Source organism: Carcharhinus amblyrhynchos, unplaced genomic scaffold (assembly GCF_965287045.1).
Source record: "Carcharhinus amblyrhynchos unplaced genomic scaffold, sCarAmb.v2.hapA scaffold_601, whole genome shotgun sequence".
Lineage (NCBI taxonomy): Eukaryota > Metazoa > Chordata > Chondrichthyes > Carcharhiniformes > Carcharhinidae > Carcharhinus > Carcharhinus amblyrhynchos.
Genome location: NW_027650341.1, coordinates 65,723 through 86,507, shown reverse-complemented (window position 1 = coordinate 86,507; position 20,785 = coordinate 65,723). Strand labels below are relative to the sequence as shown.

The following is a 20,785-nucleotide window of genomic DNA, read 5'->3' as shown; positions in this document are numbered from 1 at the left end:
TGTCAAGACTGGTGTGGGGTCAGAGAGATCAGAGGGGGTCATGGGAGTGGAGGGAGGGCCAAAGGGCCACAGTGTGGAGTGGGAGGGTGGCATTGCGGAGGGGGCGAGGGCACATTAAGCCCCTCAGGTAACAACATGCTGGCACAGTGGATTAGCGCTGCTGCCTCACAGTGCCAGGGACCCGGGTTCGATTCCCAGCCTTGGGTCACTGTCTGTGTGGAAGCTGCACATTCTCCCCATGTCTGCGTGGGTTTCCTCCCACACTCCACAGATATGTGGGTGAGGGTGGATTGGCCATTCTACATTGCCCCTTAGTGTCCAAAGGTGTAAGTTTGGGGGGGGATGTTTCGGGTTTGAGGGAGGGGGTGAGACACTCTGTGGGAGAGTCGGTACAGGTAACCTGCTCCTGTGGGGTCAGGATTCCATCTGATTGCCCCAGGGTGGGTGGTCTGGGGCTGAGGGGGGAGAGGGGGGAGAGGGAGGGAAGGGCAGGGGGGTGGTGTGGGGGGGGGGTCGGGGGAGATAAGGGAGGGGGTGGTGGGGGGGGGTCGGGGGAGATAAGGGAGGGGGGTGGTGGGGGGGGGGGGTCGGGGGAGATAAGGGAGGGGGGTGGTGGGGGGGGTCGGGGGAGATAAGGGAGGGGGTGGAACGAGGTAAGGGGGGTTTGAGGAGGGGGATCAGAGGAGGGGTCGGGGGAGGTAAGGGGTGGTGGGGGGAGGTAAGGGGGGGTTCTGGGGGGAGGTAAGGGGGAGGTAAGGGGGGGTAGGGGGAGGGTTCGTGGGGGGGGTCCGGGGGAGGTAAGGGGGAGGTAAGGGGGGGTTCGGGGGGGGGTGTCGGGGGAGGGTTTGGGGGGAGGTAAAGGGGGGGTCAGGGGGAGGTAAGGGGGGATGTCGGGGGAGGGTTCGGGGGGAGGTAAAGGGGGGGGTCGGGGGAGGGTTTGGGGGGGTTCGGGGGGAGGTAAGGGGGGGTGTCGGGGGAGGGTTCGGGGGGGTTCGGGGGGAGGTAAGGGGGGGGTCGGGGGAGGGTTCGGGGGGAGGTAAAGGGGGGGGTCGGGGGAGGGTTCGGGGGGGTTCGGGGGGAGGTAAGGGGGGGTGTCGGGGGAGGGTTCGGGGGGAGGTAAAGGGGGGGGGTCTGGGGGGGAGGGTTCGGGGGGGGGGGTCGGGGGAGGGGGGATTCAGGGGTGGGATCCATGGCTGGAATCACTCCTGGACGCTCCATCACAGTTTGTTCCTGTCTGTTTTATTAATGCAATTTATTGTTATAAAAACACAAGTTAATGTCCTGATTTCTTGGAGCCTTGTCTGTGAAGATTAAAACTAGTAAATATCCATACATTAGTGTGGGACACTGCTTCTAGCTGGCGGGCGGAGGCTGGGGGCAGGGGGAGGGGGGCCGGGAGTGGGGGGGGGGGGTCTCTGGTCACAGTGCGCTGTCCCGCGCAGACACAGACACACAGCCTCCTGTCGAGCGCTGCAGAGCACTGATAGCCTCCTGGAGGAAGTCCTTCTGGTAACTGCATAGACCCATTTGCTCCACGATCTCCTTCATCTTCTCCATCTGCTCTGCCAGGCTGCCGCACTGCTCCAGCTGGCTCAGGTAGTGGGCACACATCCGCGAACCCTCCAGCTCCGATTCCAGCCCCTGTGAACGCGCCTTGTTGGAGGGCAGTTCCCGGAACACCAGCACCTCACTGATATCGTAACAGGACAGCATGTAGAGGCACTCACGGGTGGAGCACAGGAGCTTGGTGCAGTGCGGGACCTGCCCCAGGGTGAGGGGAAGAGAGGGAGAGAGGTGCATTTATACAGAAACTTTCAACCGCCACATTATCACAAAGGCATTTACCATCAATACACTAACTGCCCACTGACCCTCTGACAATGTGCCAGGGACCCGGGTTCAATTCCCTGCTTGGGTCACTGTCTGTGTGGAGTCTGCACATTCTCCCCGTGTCTGCGTGGGTTTCCTCCGGGTGCTCCGGTTTCCTCCCGCAGTCTGAAAGACGTGCTGGTTAGGGTGGATTGGGCCGTGCTAAATTCTCCCTCAGTGTAACCCGAACAGGAGCCGGAGTGTGGGCGACTGGGGGATTTTCACAGTAACTTCATTGCAGTGTTAATGTAAGCCTACTTGTGACGCGAATAAATAAATTTAATTTACAACAAAAATTTAAATTTAACTATCATCGATTGTTGGAGAAACCCATCTGGTTCCCTTTAGGGAAGGAAATCTGCCGTCCTTACCCCGGTCTGGCCTACATGTGACTCCAGAGACACAGCAATGTGGGTGCCAGAGAGATCTAGGGGTACAGGTCCATAGCTCCTTGAAAGTGGAGTCACAGGTGGACAGAGTGGTGAAGAAGGCATTCGGCATGCTTGGTTTCATCGGTCAGAACATCGAATACAGGAGTTGGGACGTCTTGTTGAAGTTGTACAAGACATTGGTAAGGCCACTCTTGGAACACTGTGTACAGTTCTGGTCACCCTATTATAGAAAGGATATTATTAAACTAGAAAGAGTGCAGAAAAGATTTACTAGGATGCTACTGGGACTTGATGGATTGAGTTATAAGGAGAGGTTGGATAGACTGGGACTTTTTTCTCTGGAGTGTAGGAGGCTGAGGGGTGATCTTATAGAGGTCTATAAAATAATGAGGGACACAGATCAGCTAGATAGTCAATATCTTTTCCCAAAGGTAGGGGAGTCTAAAACTAGAGGGCAGAGGTTTAAGGTGAGAGGGGAGAGATACAAAAGGGTCCAGAGGGGAAATTTTGTTCACCCAGAGGGTGGTGAGTGTCTGGAACGAGCTGCCAGAGGCAGTAGTAGAGACAGGTACAATTTTATCTTTTAAAAAGCGTGTAGACAGTTAGATGGGTACGATGGGATATAGAGGGGTAAGGGAGAAACACGGGCAATTGGGATTAGTTTAGGGGTTTAAAACAAAGGGATAGCATGGACAGGTTGGGCCGAAGGGCCTGTTTCCCTGCTGTAAACCTCTGTGACTCGACACTGCCGTGTGAAACGCTGAGTGAGGGTTCCAGGGGTTAAGAGTCCAAGTCCCTGTGGGTGTGCGGAGTCTCCCTACCTGGATATAGAGTTTGACGAAGAAGGCACTGCCCTTGGGGAAGCCAGGCAGGCGTCCCCCTGCCCCACATCCACAGCCATGAATCTCCTTACTGAAATCACTGATCTGGGACAGGACCAGGGAATGATTTAATCCACACCAGATATCCACTGGTCTCTTCAGGTACGGTACCTGGGCACACAGAGAGAGAGAGAGGGGGTTAGAGAGGGGAGGGGAACCAGACTACCCACCCCCACCCCCACACACACAGAGAGAGGGGGGGGAACCAGACTACCCACCCCCACCCCCACACACACACAGAGAGGGGGGGGAACCAGACTACCCACCCCCACCCCCACACACACACACACAGAGAGGGGGGGTTAGAGAGGGGAGGGGGAACCAGACTACCCACCCCCACCCCCACACACACACACAGAGAGGGGGGGGTTAGAGAGGGGGATCCAGTCTACACCCACACCCCCACCCCCACACACACACACACAGAGAGTGAGGGGGGTTCGAGAGGCGAAAGGAACCAGTCTACACCCCCCACCCACTCACACACTGAGACCCACCTCCCCCCCCAAACCTGGACACACAGACGGGGGTGGGGTGCGGCTCGAGTGGCAAAAGGAACCAGTCTACCCCCCCCCACCAGCTCGCTCACACACACACAGACCACCCCCCCCCCCCACCATTTCCTGCTTCCCCCCCCATCCCCAACACACACACACCGCCCCTGTCCCAGCCCCACATGTGGGACAGTCACACGCAACTTCCGGGGGTCATCACAGCACCATTGTAGTAGAATCGGAACAGCAAAACTTTTCCGAATGAGCTTGGCTGACTCCAAAATGTTCATAACCGTGTCCTGAGGCAGGCATTTCCCTGTGCCTGCATCTCGACACTGATCGCTTCCTCCCTCCAGCTATCCTTCACGTTTTTAGCTGTCCAGATCACCAACAACCTGTCCTGGTCCCCACCCATGCCAACACTATAGTTAAAGCCCCACCAACGCCTGTACTTTCTCAGGAGATCAGGAAATTTGACATGTCCGCTACGACTCTCACCAACTTTTACAGATGGTCCATAGAAAACATTCTTTCTGGTTGTATCACAGCTCGGTCTGGGATCCTGCTCTGCCCAAGATCACAAGGAACTACAAAATGGTGGTGAATGTAGCCCAATCCATCACACAAACCAGCCTCCCATCCATTGACTCTGTCTACACTTCCCGCTGCCTTGGGAAAAGCAGCCAGTATAATTAAGGACCCCCACACACCCCGGACATTCTCTCTTCCACCTTCTTCCATCGGGTAAAAGATACAAAAGTCTGAGGTCCCGTACCGACTGACTCAAGAACAGCTTCTTCCCTGCTGCTGTCAGACTTTTGAATGGACCTACCTCACATTAAGTTGATCTTTCTCTACACCCTAGCTATGACTGTAACACTACATTCTGTACTCTCTCCTTTCCTTCTCTATGAACAGTATGCTTTGTCTGTATAGCGCGCAAGAAACAATACTTTTCACTGTATCCCAGTACATGTGACAATAATAAATCAAATCTATGCACTCTATGAACAGTATGCTTTGTCTGTATAGCGTACAAAAGTAAAGCTCTTTCTACACTGTCCCCCCATCAAACACTCCCAGGATAGGTACTGCACGGGGTTAGATACAGAGTTAAGCTCCCTCTACACTGTCCCCCCCATCAAACACTCTCAGGACAGGTACAGCATGGGGTTAGATACAGAGTAAAGCTCCCTCTACACTGTCCCCCCATCAAACACTCCCAGGACAGGTACTGCACGGGGTTAGATACAGAGTTAAGCTCCCTCTACACTGTCCCTCCATCAAACACTCCCAGGACAGGTACAGCATGGGGTTAGATACAGAGTTAAGCTCCCTCTACACTGTCCCCCCATCAAACACTCCCAGGACAGGTACAGCACGGGGTTAGATACAGAGTAAAGCTCCCTCTACACTGTCCCCCCATCAAACACTCCCAGGACAGGTACAGCACGGGGTTAGATACAGAGTAAAGCTCCCTCTACACTGTCCCCCATCAAACACTCCCAGGACAGGTACAGCACGGGGTTAGATACAGAGTAAAGCTCCCTCTACACTGTCCCCCCATCAAACACTCCCAGGACAGGTACAGCACGGGGTTAGATACAGAGTAAAGCTCCCTCTACACTGTCCCCATCAAACACTCCCAGGACAGGTACAGCACGGGGTTAGATACAGAGTAAAGCTCCCCCTCCCAGGACAGGTACGGGATGCGGACTGTGTGTGCAGTGGTTGGCAGTGGGAGGGAGTTGGCCGTTACCAGTGTGGGTTCTCCGCGGTCTATCTTGTCTCCTGTTCCCAGTTGTCCGTAACGATTGTTTCCCTGCATGAAAATCCGTCCAAATTCATCCACCAATCCCAGGTGATTGTATCCCAGGGAGCAGCTGGTGACCTGCGGAGACATTACTGAGAGCAGTAATCAGTGATGGGACAGCGGAGCGGAGCTGTGTTTGTGTTCTAGCCCTGGTGTGTGCCCCCTCCCACCCCATAACACCCACACTGCACCCCAGGGGGGTTGGGGGGGGGGGGAACCAGGGCCCAGGGGGGCTCAGACAGGAAATCTGGGCTGCTCCCTCTCACCGACAACTGCTCCCATTCCGAGTCTCTTCCTCACTTCACCCAGGCACCAGGGTGCTTACAGTGGCCTCAGTTCCCCACGCAAGGACAGGGACTTCTCAGCTAGACTTCCCTCCCCCCCCCGTCCACCACCCCCCACCACACTGACCAACCCCCCTCCCCCCCCCACCCAAAACCCAGCCAAGCCCAGGGATTGGCAGTGAGGTTCCTGACACAAGCAGCAAACCCCACCCCCCCCTCGCCCTGCCCCTGCCCCCACCCCCACCCCCACACCGAGCCAGACATGGTGGCGGGCTGAGGGTGCTGGAAGCAAGATGACCGCTGTGGGGGGTCACACCCACCTGAAGCTCCCACCACCCTCCAGTGCACCTCCCACCCCCCCCGACACACCCACACCCACCCCCATTATTCCTCCCACAGGGTGTGTGTGTGTGTGTGTGTGTGTGTGTGTGTGTGTGTGTGTGTGTGTGTGTGTGTGTGAGAGAGAGAGGGCATGTTTGAGTGAGTGTGCATGTGAATGTGCGAGTGTGAGTGAGCGCGTGTCTCAGTGCGCGCGTGTCTCACTGTGCGCGCGTGTCTCAGTGCGCGCGCGTGTCTCAGTGCGCGCGCGTGTCTCAGTGCGCGCGCGTGTCTCAGTGCGCGCGTGTCTCACTGCGCGCGCGTGTCTCAGTGCGCGCGCGTGTCTCAGTGCGCGCGTGTCTCACTGCGCGCGTGTCTCACTGCGCGTGTGTCTCACTGCGCGCGTGTCTCAGTGCGCGCGTGTCTCAGTGCGCGCGTGTCTCACTGCGCGCGTGTCTCACTGCGCGCGTGTCTCAGTGCGCGCGTGTCTCAGTGCGCGCGTGTCTCAGTGCGCGCGTGTGTACATTAGTTTTTCCTCCGAGTATCTGACAGATGATTCCAGGGGTAGTTGTTGGGGATATGGAGATGGGGTTTACCTTGGATGAAAGTGCCAGGGCGAGGGGGATCTGCTGGTCAAACGGATCAAAGGCGTGGAGAGTCCCAAAGAGATCTCGATAGACCCCAGCCGTATGCACCTCCAAATAAACGGCTCCAGCATCTGCAACCCAAAACCAGTCCAGGGTCAGAGGTCCGAGTGTGTACGGAGACCAGTGGCCATCAATCAGACAGTCCGGGGTCAGAGGTCCGAGTGTGTACGGAGACCAGTGGCCATCAATCAGACAGTCCGGGGTCAGAGGTCCGAGTGTGTACGGAGACCAGTGGCCATCAATCAGACATTCCGGGGTCAGAGGTCCGAGTGTGTACGGAGACCAGTGGCTATCAATCAGACAGTCTGGGATCAGAGGTCCAAGTGTGTACGGAGACCAGTGGCCATCAATCAGACATTCCGGGGTCAGAGGTCCGAGTGTGTACGGAGACCAGTGGCTATCAATCAGACAGTCTGGGATCAGAGGTCCGAGTGTGTACGGAGACCAGTGACCATCAATCAGACAGTCCGGGGTGAGAGGTCCGAGTGTGTACGGAGACCAGTGGCTATCAATCAGACAGTCTGGGATCAGAGGTCCAAGTGTGTACGGAGACCAGTGGCCATCAATCAGACATTCCGGGGTCAGAGGTCCGAGTGTGTACGGAGACCAGTGGCTATCAATCAGACAGTCTGGGATCAGAGGTCCGAGTGTGTACGGAGACCAGTGACCATCAATCAGACAGTCCGGGGTGAGAGGTCCGAGTGTGTACGGAGACCAGTGGCTATCAATCAGACAGTCTGGGATCAGAGGTCCAAGTGTGTACGGAGACCAGTGGCCACCAATCAGACAGTCCGGGATCAGAGGTCCGAGTGTGTACGGAGACCAGTGGCCATCAATCAGACAGTCCGGGATCAGAGGTCCGAGTGTGTACGGAGACCAGTGGCTATCAATCAGACAGTCTGGGATCAGAGGTCCGAGTGTGTACAGAGACCAGTGACCATCAATCAGACAGTCCGGGGTCAGAGGTCCGAGTGTGTACGGAGACCAGTGACCATCAATCAGACAGTCCGGGGTCAGAGGTCCGAGTGTGTACAGAGACCAGTGACCATCAATCAGACAGTCCGGGATCAGAGGTCCGAGTGTGTACGGACACCAGTGACCATCAATCAGACAGTCCGGGGTCAGAGGTCCGAGTGTGTACGGAGACCAGTGGCCATCAATCAGACAGTCCGGGGTCAGAGGTCCGAGTGTGTACGGAGACCAGTGACCATCAATCAGACAGTCCGGGGTCAGAGGTCCGAGTGTGTACGGAGACCAGTGGCCATCAATCAGACAGTCTGGGATCAGAGGTCCGAGTGTGTACGGAGACCAGTGACCATCAATCAGACAGTCCGGGGTCAGAGGTCCGAGTGTGTACGGAGACCAGTGACCATCAATCAGACAGTCCGGGGTCAGAGGTCCGAGTGTGTACGGAGACCAGTGGCTATCAATCAGACAGTCTGGGATCAGAGGTCCGAGTGTGTACGGAGACCAGTGACCATCAATCAGACAGTCCGGGATCAGAGGTCCGAGTGTGTACGGAGACCAGTGGCCATCAATCAGACAGTCTGGGATCAGAGGTCCGAGTGTGTACAGAGACCAGTGACCATCAATCAGACAGTCCGGGGTCAGAGGTCCAAGTGTGTACGGAGACCAGTGACCATCAATCAGACAGTCCGGGGTCAGAGGTCCGAGTGTGTACGGAGACCAGTGGCCATCAATCAGACAGTCCGGGGTCAGAGGTCCGAGTGTGTACGGAGACCAGTGACCATCAATCAGACAGTCCGGGATCAGAGGTCCGAGTGTGTACGGAGACCAGTGACCATCAATCAGACAGTCTGGGATCAGAGGTCCGAGTGTGTACGGAGACCAGTGGCTATCAATCAGACAGTCCGGGATCAGAGGTCCGAGTGTGTACGGAGACCAGTGACCATCAATCAGACAGTCCGGGGTCAGAGGTCCGAGTGTGTACGGAGACCAGTGACCATCAATCAGACAGTCCGGGATCAGAGGTCCGAGTGTGTACGGAGACCAGTGACCATCAATCAGACAGTCTGGGATCAGAGGTCCGAGTGTGTACGGAGACCAGTGGACATCAATCAGACAGTCTGGGATCAGAGGTCCGAGTGTGTACGGAGACCAGTGGCTATCAATCAGACAGTCCGGGATCAGAGGTCCGAGTGTGTACGGAGGCCAGTGGCTATCAATCAGACAGTCCGGGATCAGAGGTCCGAGTGTGTACGGAGGCCAGTGGCTATCAATCAGACAGTCCGGGGTCAGAGGTCCGAGTGTGTACGGAGACCAGTGGCTATCAATCAGACAGTCCGGGATCAGAGGTCCGAGTGTGTACGGAGACCAGTGGCCATCAATCAGACAGTCCGGGATCAGAGGTCCGAGTGTGTACGGAGACCAGTGGCCATCAATCAGACAGTCTGGGGTCAGAGGTCCGAGTGTGTACGGAGACCAGTGGCCATCAATCAGACAGTCCGGGGTCAGAGGTCCGAGTGTGTACGGAGACCAGTGACCATCAATCAGACAGTCTGGGATCAGAGGTCCGAGTGTGTACGGAGGCCAGTGGCTATCAATCAGACAGTCCGGGGTCAGAGGTCCGAGTGTGTACGGAGACCAGTGGCTATCAATCAGACAGTCCGGGATCAGAGGTCCGAGTGTGTACGGAGACCAGTGGCCATCAATCAGACAGTCCGGGATCAGAGGTCCGAGTGTGTACGGAGACCAGTGACCATCAATCAGACAGTCCGGGATCAGAGGTCCGAGTGTGTACGGAGACCAGTGGCCATCAATCAGACAGTCCGGGATCAGAGGTCCGAGTGTGTACGGAGACCAGTGGCTATCAATCAGACAGTCCGGGATCAGAGGTCCGAGTGTGTACGGAGACCAGTGACCATCAATCAGACAGTCTGGGGTCAGAGGTCCGAGTGTGTACGGAGACCAGTGGCCATCAATCAGACAGTCCGGGATCAGAGGTCCGAGTGTGTACGGAGACCAGTGGCTATCAATCAGACAGTCTGGGGTCAGAGGTCCGAGTGTGTACGGAGACCAGTGGCTATCAATCAGACAGTCTGGGATCAGAGGTCCGAGTGTGTACGGAGACCAGTGACCATCAATCAGACAGTCCGGGGTCAGAGGTCCGAGTGTGTACGGAGACCAGTGGCCACCAATCAGACAGTCCGGGGTCAGAGGTCCGAGTGTGTACGGAGACCAGTGACCATCAATCAGACAGTCCGGGATCAGAGGTCCGAGTGTGTACGGAGACCAGTGACCATCAATCAGACAGTCCGGGGTCAGAGGTCCGAGTGTGTACGGAGACCAGTGACCATCAATCAGACAGTCCGGGGTCAGAGGTCCGAGTGTGTACGGAGACCAGTGGCCATCAATCAGACAGTCCGGGATCAGAGGTCCGAGTGTGTACGGAGACCAGTGACCATCAATCAGACAGTCCGGGATCAGAGGTCCGAGTGTGTACGGAGATCAGTGGCCATCAATCAGACAGTCCGGGATCAGAGGTCCGAGTGTGTACGGAGACCAGTGACCATCAATCAGACAGTCCGGGGTCAGAGGTCCGAGTGTGTACGGAGACCAGTGGCCATCAATCAGACAGTCCGGGATCAGAGGTCCAAGTGTGTACGGAGACCAGTGGCTATCAATCAGACAGTCCGGGATCAGAGGTCCGAGTGTGTACGGAGACCAGTGGCCATCAATCAGGCAGTCCGGGATCAGAGGTCCGAGTGTGTACGGAGACCAGTGGCCATCAATCAGGCAGTCCGGGATCAGAGGTCCGAGTGTGTACGGAGACCAGTGGCCATCAATCAGGCAGTCCGGGATCAGAGGTCCGAGTGTGTACGGAGACCAGTGACCATCAATCAGACAGTCTGGGATCAGAGGTCCGAGTGTGTACGGAGACCAGTGGCCATCAATCAGACAGTCCGGGATCAGAGGTCCGAGTGTGTACGGAGACCAGTGGCCATCAATCAGACAGTCCGGGATCAGAGGTCCGAGTGTGTACGGAGACCAGTGGCCATCAATCAGACAGTCCGGGATCAGAGGTCCGAGTGTGTACGGAGACCAGTGGCTATCAATCAGACAGTCCGGGATCAGAGGTCCGAGTGTGTACGGAGACCAGTGGCTATCAATCAGACAGTCCGGGATCAGAGGTCCGAGTGTGTACAGAGACCAGTGGCTATCAATCAGACAGTCCGGGATCAGAGGTCCGAGTGTGTACGGAGACCAGTGGCCATCAATCAGACAGTCTGGGATCAGAGGTCCAAGTGTGTACGGAGACCAGTGACCATCAATCAGACAGTCCGGGATCAGAGGTCCGAGTGTGTACGGAGACCAGTGGCCATCAATCAGACAGTCCGGGATCAGAGGTCCGAGTGTGTACGGAGACCAGTGGCCATCAATCAGACAGTCCGGGATCAGAGGTCCGAGTGTGTACGGAGACCAGTGACCATCAATCAGACAGTCCGGGGTCAGAGGTCCGAGTGTGTACGGAGACCAGTGGCCATCAGACAGTCCGTGGTCAGAGGTCCGAGTGTGTACGGAGACCAGTGGCCATCAATCAGACAGTCCGGGATCAGAGGTCCGAGTGTGTACGGAGACCAGTGGCTATCAATCAGACAGTCCGGGATCAGAGGTCCGAGTGTGTACGGAGACCAGTGGCCATCAATCAGGCAGTTCCCCTGTTGGTGGTGTTGGGAGGAATGGCTCACGTCCAGCCCACACCCAGCCTTCCAGGGGTCAGCGCGACACACTGGACCCTTCAGCCTTTACCCCCAGGTTTATTGCTCACTCGCCCCGAATTCCTGCTGCCCCACTGACAAAGACAGCTGGAGTTTTACAGAACCCCTGGATCCACATCTGACCCTCAACGTTCCAGACTTGGACACTCGAGATGTCCGCTCACCCCCTAACAACAACTGGTGGACAATCCTTGGCAACTCACAAGGCCCAGTGACCACCGGACGGAGGAAGAGTGGGGTGACGGCCCAGTGGGATTATCCCCAGACTGTTCATCCAGAAACTCAGCTCGTTTCTGGGGGACCCGGGTTCGAATCCCACCCACGGCAGATGGTGAATTCAATAAAAAATATCTGGAATGAAGAATCTCCTGATGACCCATTGTCGGAGAAACCCATCTGGTTCCCTTTAGGGAAGGAAATCTGCCGTCCTTACCCCGGTCTGGCCTACACGTGACTCCAGAGACACAGCAATGTGGGTGACTCTCAACTGCCCTCCAAGGGGCAACTAGGAAATGCTGACCCTGACAGCGATGCCCATGTCCCAGGAATGAATTAAAAACAGTGGCCATTCAGCCCATCGAGTCTGCTCCAGCAGTCAATGAGATAATCTGATGGGATAATCCTCAAGTTCCTTATCCCTGTCCGTATCCCTCGATTCCCTTATTGAGTGTCTGTCTCAGCCTCGAACACACTCACGGACCAGCCCTCTGCAGGAAGGGATTCATTCCCCTCTGGGAGAGGACCTTCCTCCCCATCTCTGTCTCCAGTGGGTGACCCCCCCCACCTTACTCTGAGCGGACGATACTGAGGGTGGGATTACACAGCCTCACTGGTCTCGGAACTGTAAAATCCCGCTCCAGGACAGCGGATCTTTCCATGCTGTGCCCGTCACTCACTCTGAATCCGGGATGGTATGATTTCTGAACCGCTCTCTCCACCTGTCCTGAATAATCTATCTCCATGTCGGTTCCCCTGCTGCTGCACCGCCCCCCCTACCCCGACAGACCTCTGTCTCACTCGCTCGTGCTCACACATCTACGAATGGATGAACCATAGATTCCCCACAGTGCAGAATGTGGCCATTCAGCCCATCGAGTCTTTCCTGACAACAATCCCACCCAGGCCCTACCCCTGGAACCCCAGATATTTACCCCACTAAGCCTCAGACCTACGCATCCCGGGACACAAAGGGGCAACTTAACATGGCCAATCCCCCTAACCAGCACAGCTTTGGACTGTGGGAGGAAACCGGAGCACACGGAGGAAACCCACATTGACACGGGGAGAACATGCAGACTCTACGCAGACAGTGACCCAAGGCTGGGAATTGAACCTGGGTCCCTGTGAGGCAGCAGCGCTAACCCACTGCGTCACCGTGCCGCTGGGATTGAACCCGGGTCCCTGGCGCTGTGAGGCAGCAGCGCTAACCCACTGTGTCACCGTGCCGCTGGGATTGAACCCGGGTCCCTGTGAGACAGCAGCGCTAACCCACTGTGTCACCGTGCCGCTGGGATTGAACCCGGGTCCCTGTGAGACAGCAGCGCTAACCCACTGTGTCACCGTGCCGCTGGGATTGAACCCGGGTCCCTGGCGCTGTGAGACAGCAGCGCTAACCCACTGTGTCACCGTGCCGCTGGGATTGAACCCGGGTCCCTGTGAGACAGCAGCGCTAACCCACTGTGTCACCGTGCCGCTGGGATTGAACCCGGGTCTCTGTGAGGCAGCAGCGCTAACCCACTGTGTCACCGTGCCGCTGGGATTGAACCCAGGTCCCTGTGAGACAGCAGCGCTAACCCACTGTGTCACCGTGCTGCTGGGATTGAACCCGGGTCTCTGTGAGACAGCAGCACTAACCCACTGTGTCACCGTGCTGCTGGGATTGAACCCGGGTCTCTGTGAGGCAGCAGCGCTAACCCACTGTGTCACCGTGCCGCTGGGATTGAACCCAGGTCCCTGTGAGACAGCAGCGCTAACCCACTGTGTCACCGTGCCGCTGGGATTGAACCCGGGTCCCTGGCGCTGTGAGGCAGCAGCGCTAACCCACTGTGTCACCGTGCCGCTGGGATTGAACCCGGGTCCCTGTGAGGCAGCAGCGCTAACCCACTGTGTCACCATGTCGCTGGGATTGAACCCGGGTCCCTGGCGCTGTGAGGCAGCAGCGCTAACCCACTGTGTCACCGTGCCGCTGGGATTGAACCCGGGTCCCTGTGAGACAGCAGCGCTAACCCACTGTGTCACCGTGCCGCTGGGATTGAACCCGGGTCCCTGTGAGGCAGCAGCGCTAACCCACTGTGTCACCGTGCCGCTGGGATTGAACCCGGGTCCCTGTGAGGCAGCAGCGCTAACCCACTGTGTCACCGTGCCGCTGGGATTGAACCCGGGTCCCTGTGAGACAGCAGCGCTAACCCACTGTGTCACCGTGCTGCTGGGATTGAACCCGGGTCCCTGTGAGACAGCAGCTCTAACCCACTGTGTCACCGTGCCGCTGGGATTGAACCCGGGTCCCTGTGAGGCAGCAGCGCTAACCCACTGTGTCACCGTGCCGCTGGGATTGAACCCGGGTCCCTGGCGCTGTGAGACAGCAGCACTAACCCACTGTGTCACCGTGCCGCTGGGATTGAACCCGGGTCCCTGTGAGACAGCAGCGCTAACCCACTGTGTCACCGTGCCGCTGGGATTGAACCCGGGTCCCTGGCACTGTGAGGCAGCAGCGCTAACCCACTGTGTCACCGTGCCGCTGGGATTGAACCCGGGTCCCTGTGAGACAGCAGCACTAACCCACTGTGTCACCGTGCCGCTGGGATTGAACCCGGGTCCCTGTGAGACAGCAGCGCTAACCCACTGTGTCACCGTGCCGCTGGGATTGAACCCGGGTCCCTGTGAGACAGCAGCGCTAACCCACTGTGTCACCGTGCCGCTGGGATTGAACCCGGGTCCCTGTGAGACAGCAGTGCTAACCCACTGTGTCACCGTGCCACTGGGATTGAACCCGGGTCCCTGTGAGACAGCAGCGCTAACCCACTGTGTCACCGTGCCACTGGGATTGAACCCGGGTCCCTGTGAGACAGCAGTGCTAACCCACTGTGCCAGCTGTTTACTGGGAGACCCCTTCTTTTGAGACTGTGTCCCCTAGTTCTAGTCTGCCCCACCGGTGAGGGGGGTGGGGGGCGTGATACACCCTCTTGGCCTCCATCTTGTCAGACCACCCCCCCCCACCTTGCGATCTGACAGATCTCCTGTCATTCGTGTGGGGGCCACGGGGTGGAGATCGACAGTGAGGAGTTACCTGTGATGTAGAGAGCGCTGCTCTGGTTGGAGTGAACCTCCGAGATGGTGATGTGAGGGAGACATTTGGTGATTTTCCGAGTGGAGAGCTGGACAGTGTAGGATCTGGGCTGGTCCAGCTGAGTCTCATTGATGGTTAAGCTGTAAATCTTCCCATCGTCTGAAAAAAAAAGCATTCAAAAAACCAAGAAAGAAATCAATCGACAAGAGTCGGACCCGTTCAGAGTCTTGCCTTCGGTCCGCCGTTTCCTGTGGGGTGGGGGGGGGGGGGGGGTCTGTGGTGGTCTTTGAAGGTTCAGTGGTACAGAGCCTCACTCGGACCCCTTTGAGGGGGGAATCAGGTTCAGTATCGGCCGGGAGGGGGAGACACAGGCGTCACGTTGGGGGGTGCTCATTCCCCCTGCTTAAGAAAGATGTGGAGGCATTGGAAAGGGTGCAGAGGAGGTTTACCAGGATGTTGCCTGGTATGGTGGGAAGGTCTTATGAGGAAAGGCTGAGGGACTTGAGGTTATTTTCATTGGAGAGAAGAAGGTTACGAGGTGACCTAATTGAGGCATACAAGATGATCAAAGGATTGGATAGGGTGGACAGTGAGAGTCTTTCTCCTCGGATGGTGATGGCTAACACGAGGGGACATAGCTTCAAATTAAGGGGAGGTAATTATAGGACGGATGTCAGAGGTAGGTTCTTTACTCAGAGGGTAGTAAGGGCGTGGAATGCCCTGCCTGCAGCAGTTGTGGACTCGCCAACTTTAAGGGCGTTCAAATGGTCAGTGGATAGACATATGGATAAGATTGGAATAGTTTAGGTTAGAGGGTCATTAGATTGGTTCCACTGGTCGGCGCAACATCGAGGGCCAAAGGGCCTGGACTGCACTGGAATGTTCTGTGCTTTTTTCCCCCTCAGGGAGAGGAGAATAAGGAGCAATTTCCCAGAGATTTTGGAGATGATTCTCGGAGCGGGATTGTGGAGATTAATCTGGTTGCCAAGGTGACTGAAGTGAGATCATTGCCAGGTCAAACACTGCAATGATTCCATCAGGTGGACGGGAGACCATTCACCATCTCAAAGCCCGGAAACCTCCTCAAAGCAGCATGGTTCCAACGTCAGGACACAACCGAACCAGGCTTCACTTAGTAACACTTTACAACCCAGTGGATCAGTAAGAATCAAAGGGCCCAAACCCCTAACCCTAACCCCAACCCCAATCCCTAACCCTAACCCCAATTCCAACAATAACATGAACCCTAGCCCCAACCCCAACCTCAACCCTCACCCTAAACCCAACCCTAACCCCAATTCCAACAATAACCCAAACCCTAGCCCCAACCCCAACCTCAACCCTCACCCTAAACCCAACCCTAACCCCAATTCCAACAATAACCCAAACCCTAGCCCCAACCCCAACCTCAACCCTCACCCTAAACCCAACCCTAACCCCAATTCCAACAATAACCCAAACCCTAGCCCCAACCCCAACCTCAACCCTCACCCTAAACCCAACCCTAACCCCAATTCCAACAATAACCCAAACCCTAGCCCCAACCCCAACCTCAAACCTAACCCTCACCCTAAACCCAACCCTAACCCTAACCCCAACCCCAATCCCTAACCCTAACCCCAATTCCAACAATAACCCAAACCCTAGCCCCAACCTCAACCTCAAACCTCACCCTAAACCCAACCCTAACCCTAACCCCAATTCCAACAATAACCCAAACCCTAGCCCCAACCCCAACCTCAAACCTAACCCTCACCCTAAACCCAACCCTAACCCTAACCCCAATCCCTAACCCTAACCCCAATTCCAACAATAACCCAAACCCTAGCCCCAACCTCAACCTCAACCCTCACCCTAAACCCAACCCTAACCCCAACCCCAATTCCAACAATAACTCAAACCCTAGCCCCAACCCCAACCTCAACCCTCACCCTAAACCCAACCCTAACCCCAACCCCAATTCCAACAATAACTCAAACCCTAGCCCCAACCTCAACCTCAACCTCAAACCTAACCCTCACCCTAAACCCAACCTGAAACTCAACCCTAACCCGAACCAAAAACCCAAGCTCAACCCTCCTCTGACCCTGACCCTAAACCTCAACCTGAACCCTAACCTCAACCCTAAACCTAACTGAACCCTCACCCAAATACTCACCCTGACCCTCACCCTGACCCTCACCCTCACCCAAATACTCACCCTGACCCTGACCCAAATACTCACCCTGACCCTCACCCAAATACTCACCCTGACCCTGACCCAAATACTCACCCTGACCCTGACCCAAATACTCACCCTGACCCTGACCCAAATACTCACCCTGACCCTCACCCAAATACTCACCCTGACCCTGACCCAAATACTCACCCTGACCCTCACCCAAATACTCACCCTGACCTTGACCCAAATACTCACCCTGACCCTCACCCAAACACTCACCCTGACCCTCACCCAAACCCTCACCCTGACCCTGACCCAAATACTCACCCTGACCCTCACCCAAATACTCACCCTGACCCTCACCCAAACACTCACCCTGACCCTGACCCAAATACTCACCCTGACCCTCACCCAAATACTCACCCTGACCCTGACCCAAATACTCAGCCTGACCCAAATACTCACCCTGACCCTGACCCAAATACTCACCCTGACCCTCACCCAAATACTCACCCTGACCCTGACCCAAATACTCACCCTGACCCTGACCCAAATACTCACCCTGACCCTCACCCAAATACTCACCCTGACCCTCACCCAAATACTCACCCTGACCCTGACCCAAATACTCAGCCTGACCCAAATACTCACCCTGACCCTGACCCAAATACTCACCCTGACCCTCACCCAAATACTCACCCTGACCCAAATACTCAGCCTGACCCTCACCCAAATACTCAGCCTGACCCTCACCCAAATACTCAGCCTGACCCTCACCCAAATACTCACCCTGACCCTCACCCAAATACTCACCCAGACCCTCACCCAAATACTCAGCCTGACCCTCACCCAAATACTCACCCTGACCCTCACCCAAATACTCAGCCTGACCCTCACCCAAATACTCAGCCTGACCCTCACCCAAATACTCACCCTGACCCTCACCCAAATACTCAGCCTGACCCTCACCCAAATACTCAGCCTGACCCTCACCCAAATACTCACCCTGACACTCAACCAAATACTCAGCCTGACCCTCACCCAAATACTCAGCCTGACCCTCACCCAAATACTCAGCCTGACCCTCACCCAAACACTCAGCCTGACCCTCACCCAAATACTCACCCTGACCCTCACCCAAATACTCACCCAGACCCTCACCCAAATACTCAGCCTGACCCTCACCCAAATACTCACCCTGACCCTCACCCAAATACTCAGCCTGACCCTCACCCAAATACTCAGCCTGACCCTCACCCAAATACTCACCCTGACCCTGACCCAAATACTCAGCCTGACCCTCACCCATATACTCACCCTGACCCTCACCCAAATACTCACCCTGACCCTCACCCAAATACTCACCCTGACCCTCACCCAAATACTCACCCTGACCCTCACCCAAATACTCACCCTGACCCTCACCCAAATACTCACCCTGACCCTCACCCAAATACTCACCCTGACCCTCACCCAAATACTCACCCTGACCCTCACCCAAATACTCACCCTGACCCTCACCCAAATACTCACCCTGACCCTCACCCAAATACTCACCCTGACCCTCACCCAAATGCTCACCCTGACCCTCACCCAAATGCTCACCCTGACCCTGACCCAAATGCTCACCCTGACCCTCACCCAAATACTCACCCTGACCCTCACCCAAATACTCAGCCTGACCCTCACCCAAATACTCACCCTGACCCTCACCCAAATACTCACCCTGACCCTCACCCAAATACTCACCCTGACCCTGACCCAAATACTCACCCTGACCCAAATACTCACCCTGACCCTGACCCAAATGCTCACCCTGACCCTGACCCAAATACTCACCCTGACCCTGACCCAAATACTCACCCTGACCCTGACCCAAATACTCACCCTGACCCTGACCCAAATACTCACCCTGACCCTGACCCAAATACTCACCCTGACCCTGACCCAAATACTCACCCTGACCCTCACCCAAATACTCACCCTGACCCTGACCCAAATACTCACCCTGACCCTGACCCAAATACTCAGCCTGACCCTCACCCATATACTCACCCTGACCCTCACCCAAATACTCACCCTGACCCTCACCCAAATACTCACCCTGACCCTCACCCAAATACTCACCCTGACCCTCACCCAAATACTCACCCAGACCCTCACCCTCACCCAAATACTCACCCTGACCCTCACCCAAATACTCACCCTGACCCTCACCCAAATACTCACCCTGACCCTCACCCAAATACTCAGCCTGACCCAAATACTCAGCCTGACCCTCACCCAAATACTCACCCTGACCCTCACCCAAATACTCACCCTGACCCTGACCCAAATACTCACCCTGACCCTGACCCAAATACTCACCCTGACCCTGACCCAAATACTCACCCTGACCCTCACCCAAATACTCACCCTGACCCTCACCCAAATACTCACCCTGACCCTGACCCAAATACTCACCCTGACCCTCACCCAAATACTCACCCTGACCCTCACCCAAATACTCACCCTGACCCTCACCCAAATACTCACCCTGACCCTGACCCAAATACTCACCCTGACCCTGACCCAAATACTCACCCTGACCCTCACCCAAATACTCACCCTGACCCTCACCCAAATACTCACCCTGACCCTCACCCAAATACTCACCCTGACCCTCACCCAAATACTCACCCTGACCCTCACCCAAATACTCACCCTGACCCTCACCCAAATACTCACCCTGACCCTGACCCAAATACTCAGCCTGACCCTCACCCAAATACTCACCCTGACCCTCACCCAAATACTCACCCTGACCCTCACCCAAATACTCACCCTGACCCTCACCCAAATACTCACCCTGACCCTGACCCAAATACTCACCCTGACCCTCACCCAAATACTCACCCTGACCCTCACCCAAGTACTCACCCTGACCCTCACCCAAATACTCACCCTGACCCTCACCCAAATACTCACCCTGACCCTCACCCAAATACTCACCCTGACCCTGACCCAAATACTCAGCCTGACCCTGACCCAAATACTCAGCCTGACCCTCACCCAAATACTCACCCTGACCCTCACCCAAATACTCACCCTGACCCTCACCCAAATACTCACCCTGACCCTCACCCAAATACTCACCCTGACCCTCACCCAAATACTCACCCTGACCCTCACCCAAATGCTCACCCTGACCCTGACCCAAATACTCAGCCTGACCCTCACCCAAATACTCAGCCTGACCCTGACCCAAATACTCACCCTGACCCTCACCCAAATACTCACCCTGACCCTGACCCAAATACTCACCCTGACCCTCACCCAAATACTCACCCTGACCCTCACCCAAATACTCACCCTGACCCTCACCCAAATACTCACCCTGACCCTGACCCAAATACTCAGCCTGACCCTCACCCAAATACTCACCCTGACCCTCACCCAAATACTCAGCCTGACCCTCACCCAAATACTCACCCTGACCCTGACCCAAATACTCACCCTGACCCTCACCCATATACTCACCCTGACCCTGACCCAAATACTCACCCTGACCCTGACCCAAATACTCACCCTGACCCTGACCCAAATACTCAGCCTGACCCTCACCCAAATACTCACCCTGACCCTGACCCAAATACTCACCCTGACCCTGACCCAAATACTCACCCTGACCCTGACCCAAATACTCACCCTGACCCTGACCCAAATACTCAGCCTGACCCTCACCCATATACTCACCCTGACCCTGACCCAAATACTCACCCTGACCCTCACCCAAATACTCACCCTGACCCTCACCCAAATACTCACCCTGACCCTGACCCAAATACTCAGCCTGACCCTGACCCAAATACTCAGCCTGACCCTGACCCAAATACTCAGCCTGACCCTCACCCAAATACTC

General features: G+C 56.1%; 1 protein-coding gene across 1 annotated transcript in view; it reads right to left on the bottom strand.

The window, feature by feature from the left end:
• Nucleotides 1-1,419: 1,419 nt before the first annotated feature.
• LOC145339670 (F-box only protein 24-like) overlaps nucleotides 1,420-20,785 on the bottom strand; it is a 41,546-nt gene continuing 22,180 nt past the window's right edge. The window contains exons 6-10 of the mRNA XM_080184181.1: nucleotides 14,724-14,882; nucleotides 6,648-6,769; nucleotides 5,396-5,527; nucleotides 3,083-3,253; nucleotides 1,420-1,761 (exon numbers count right to left, since the gene is read on the bottom strand). Of these exons, the coding sequence (XP_080040307.1) occupies nucleotides 1,420-1,761; nucleotides 3,083-3,253; nucleotides 5,396-5,527; nucleotides 6,648-6,769; nucleotides 14,724-14,882 (926 nt within the window). The remainder of the gene's footprint in view (nucleotides 1,762-3,082; nucleotides 3,254-5,395; nucleotides 5,528-6,647; nucleotides 6,770-14,723; nucleotides 14,883-20,785) is intronic.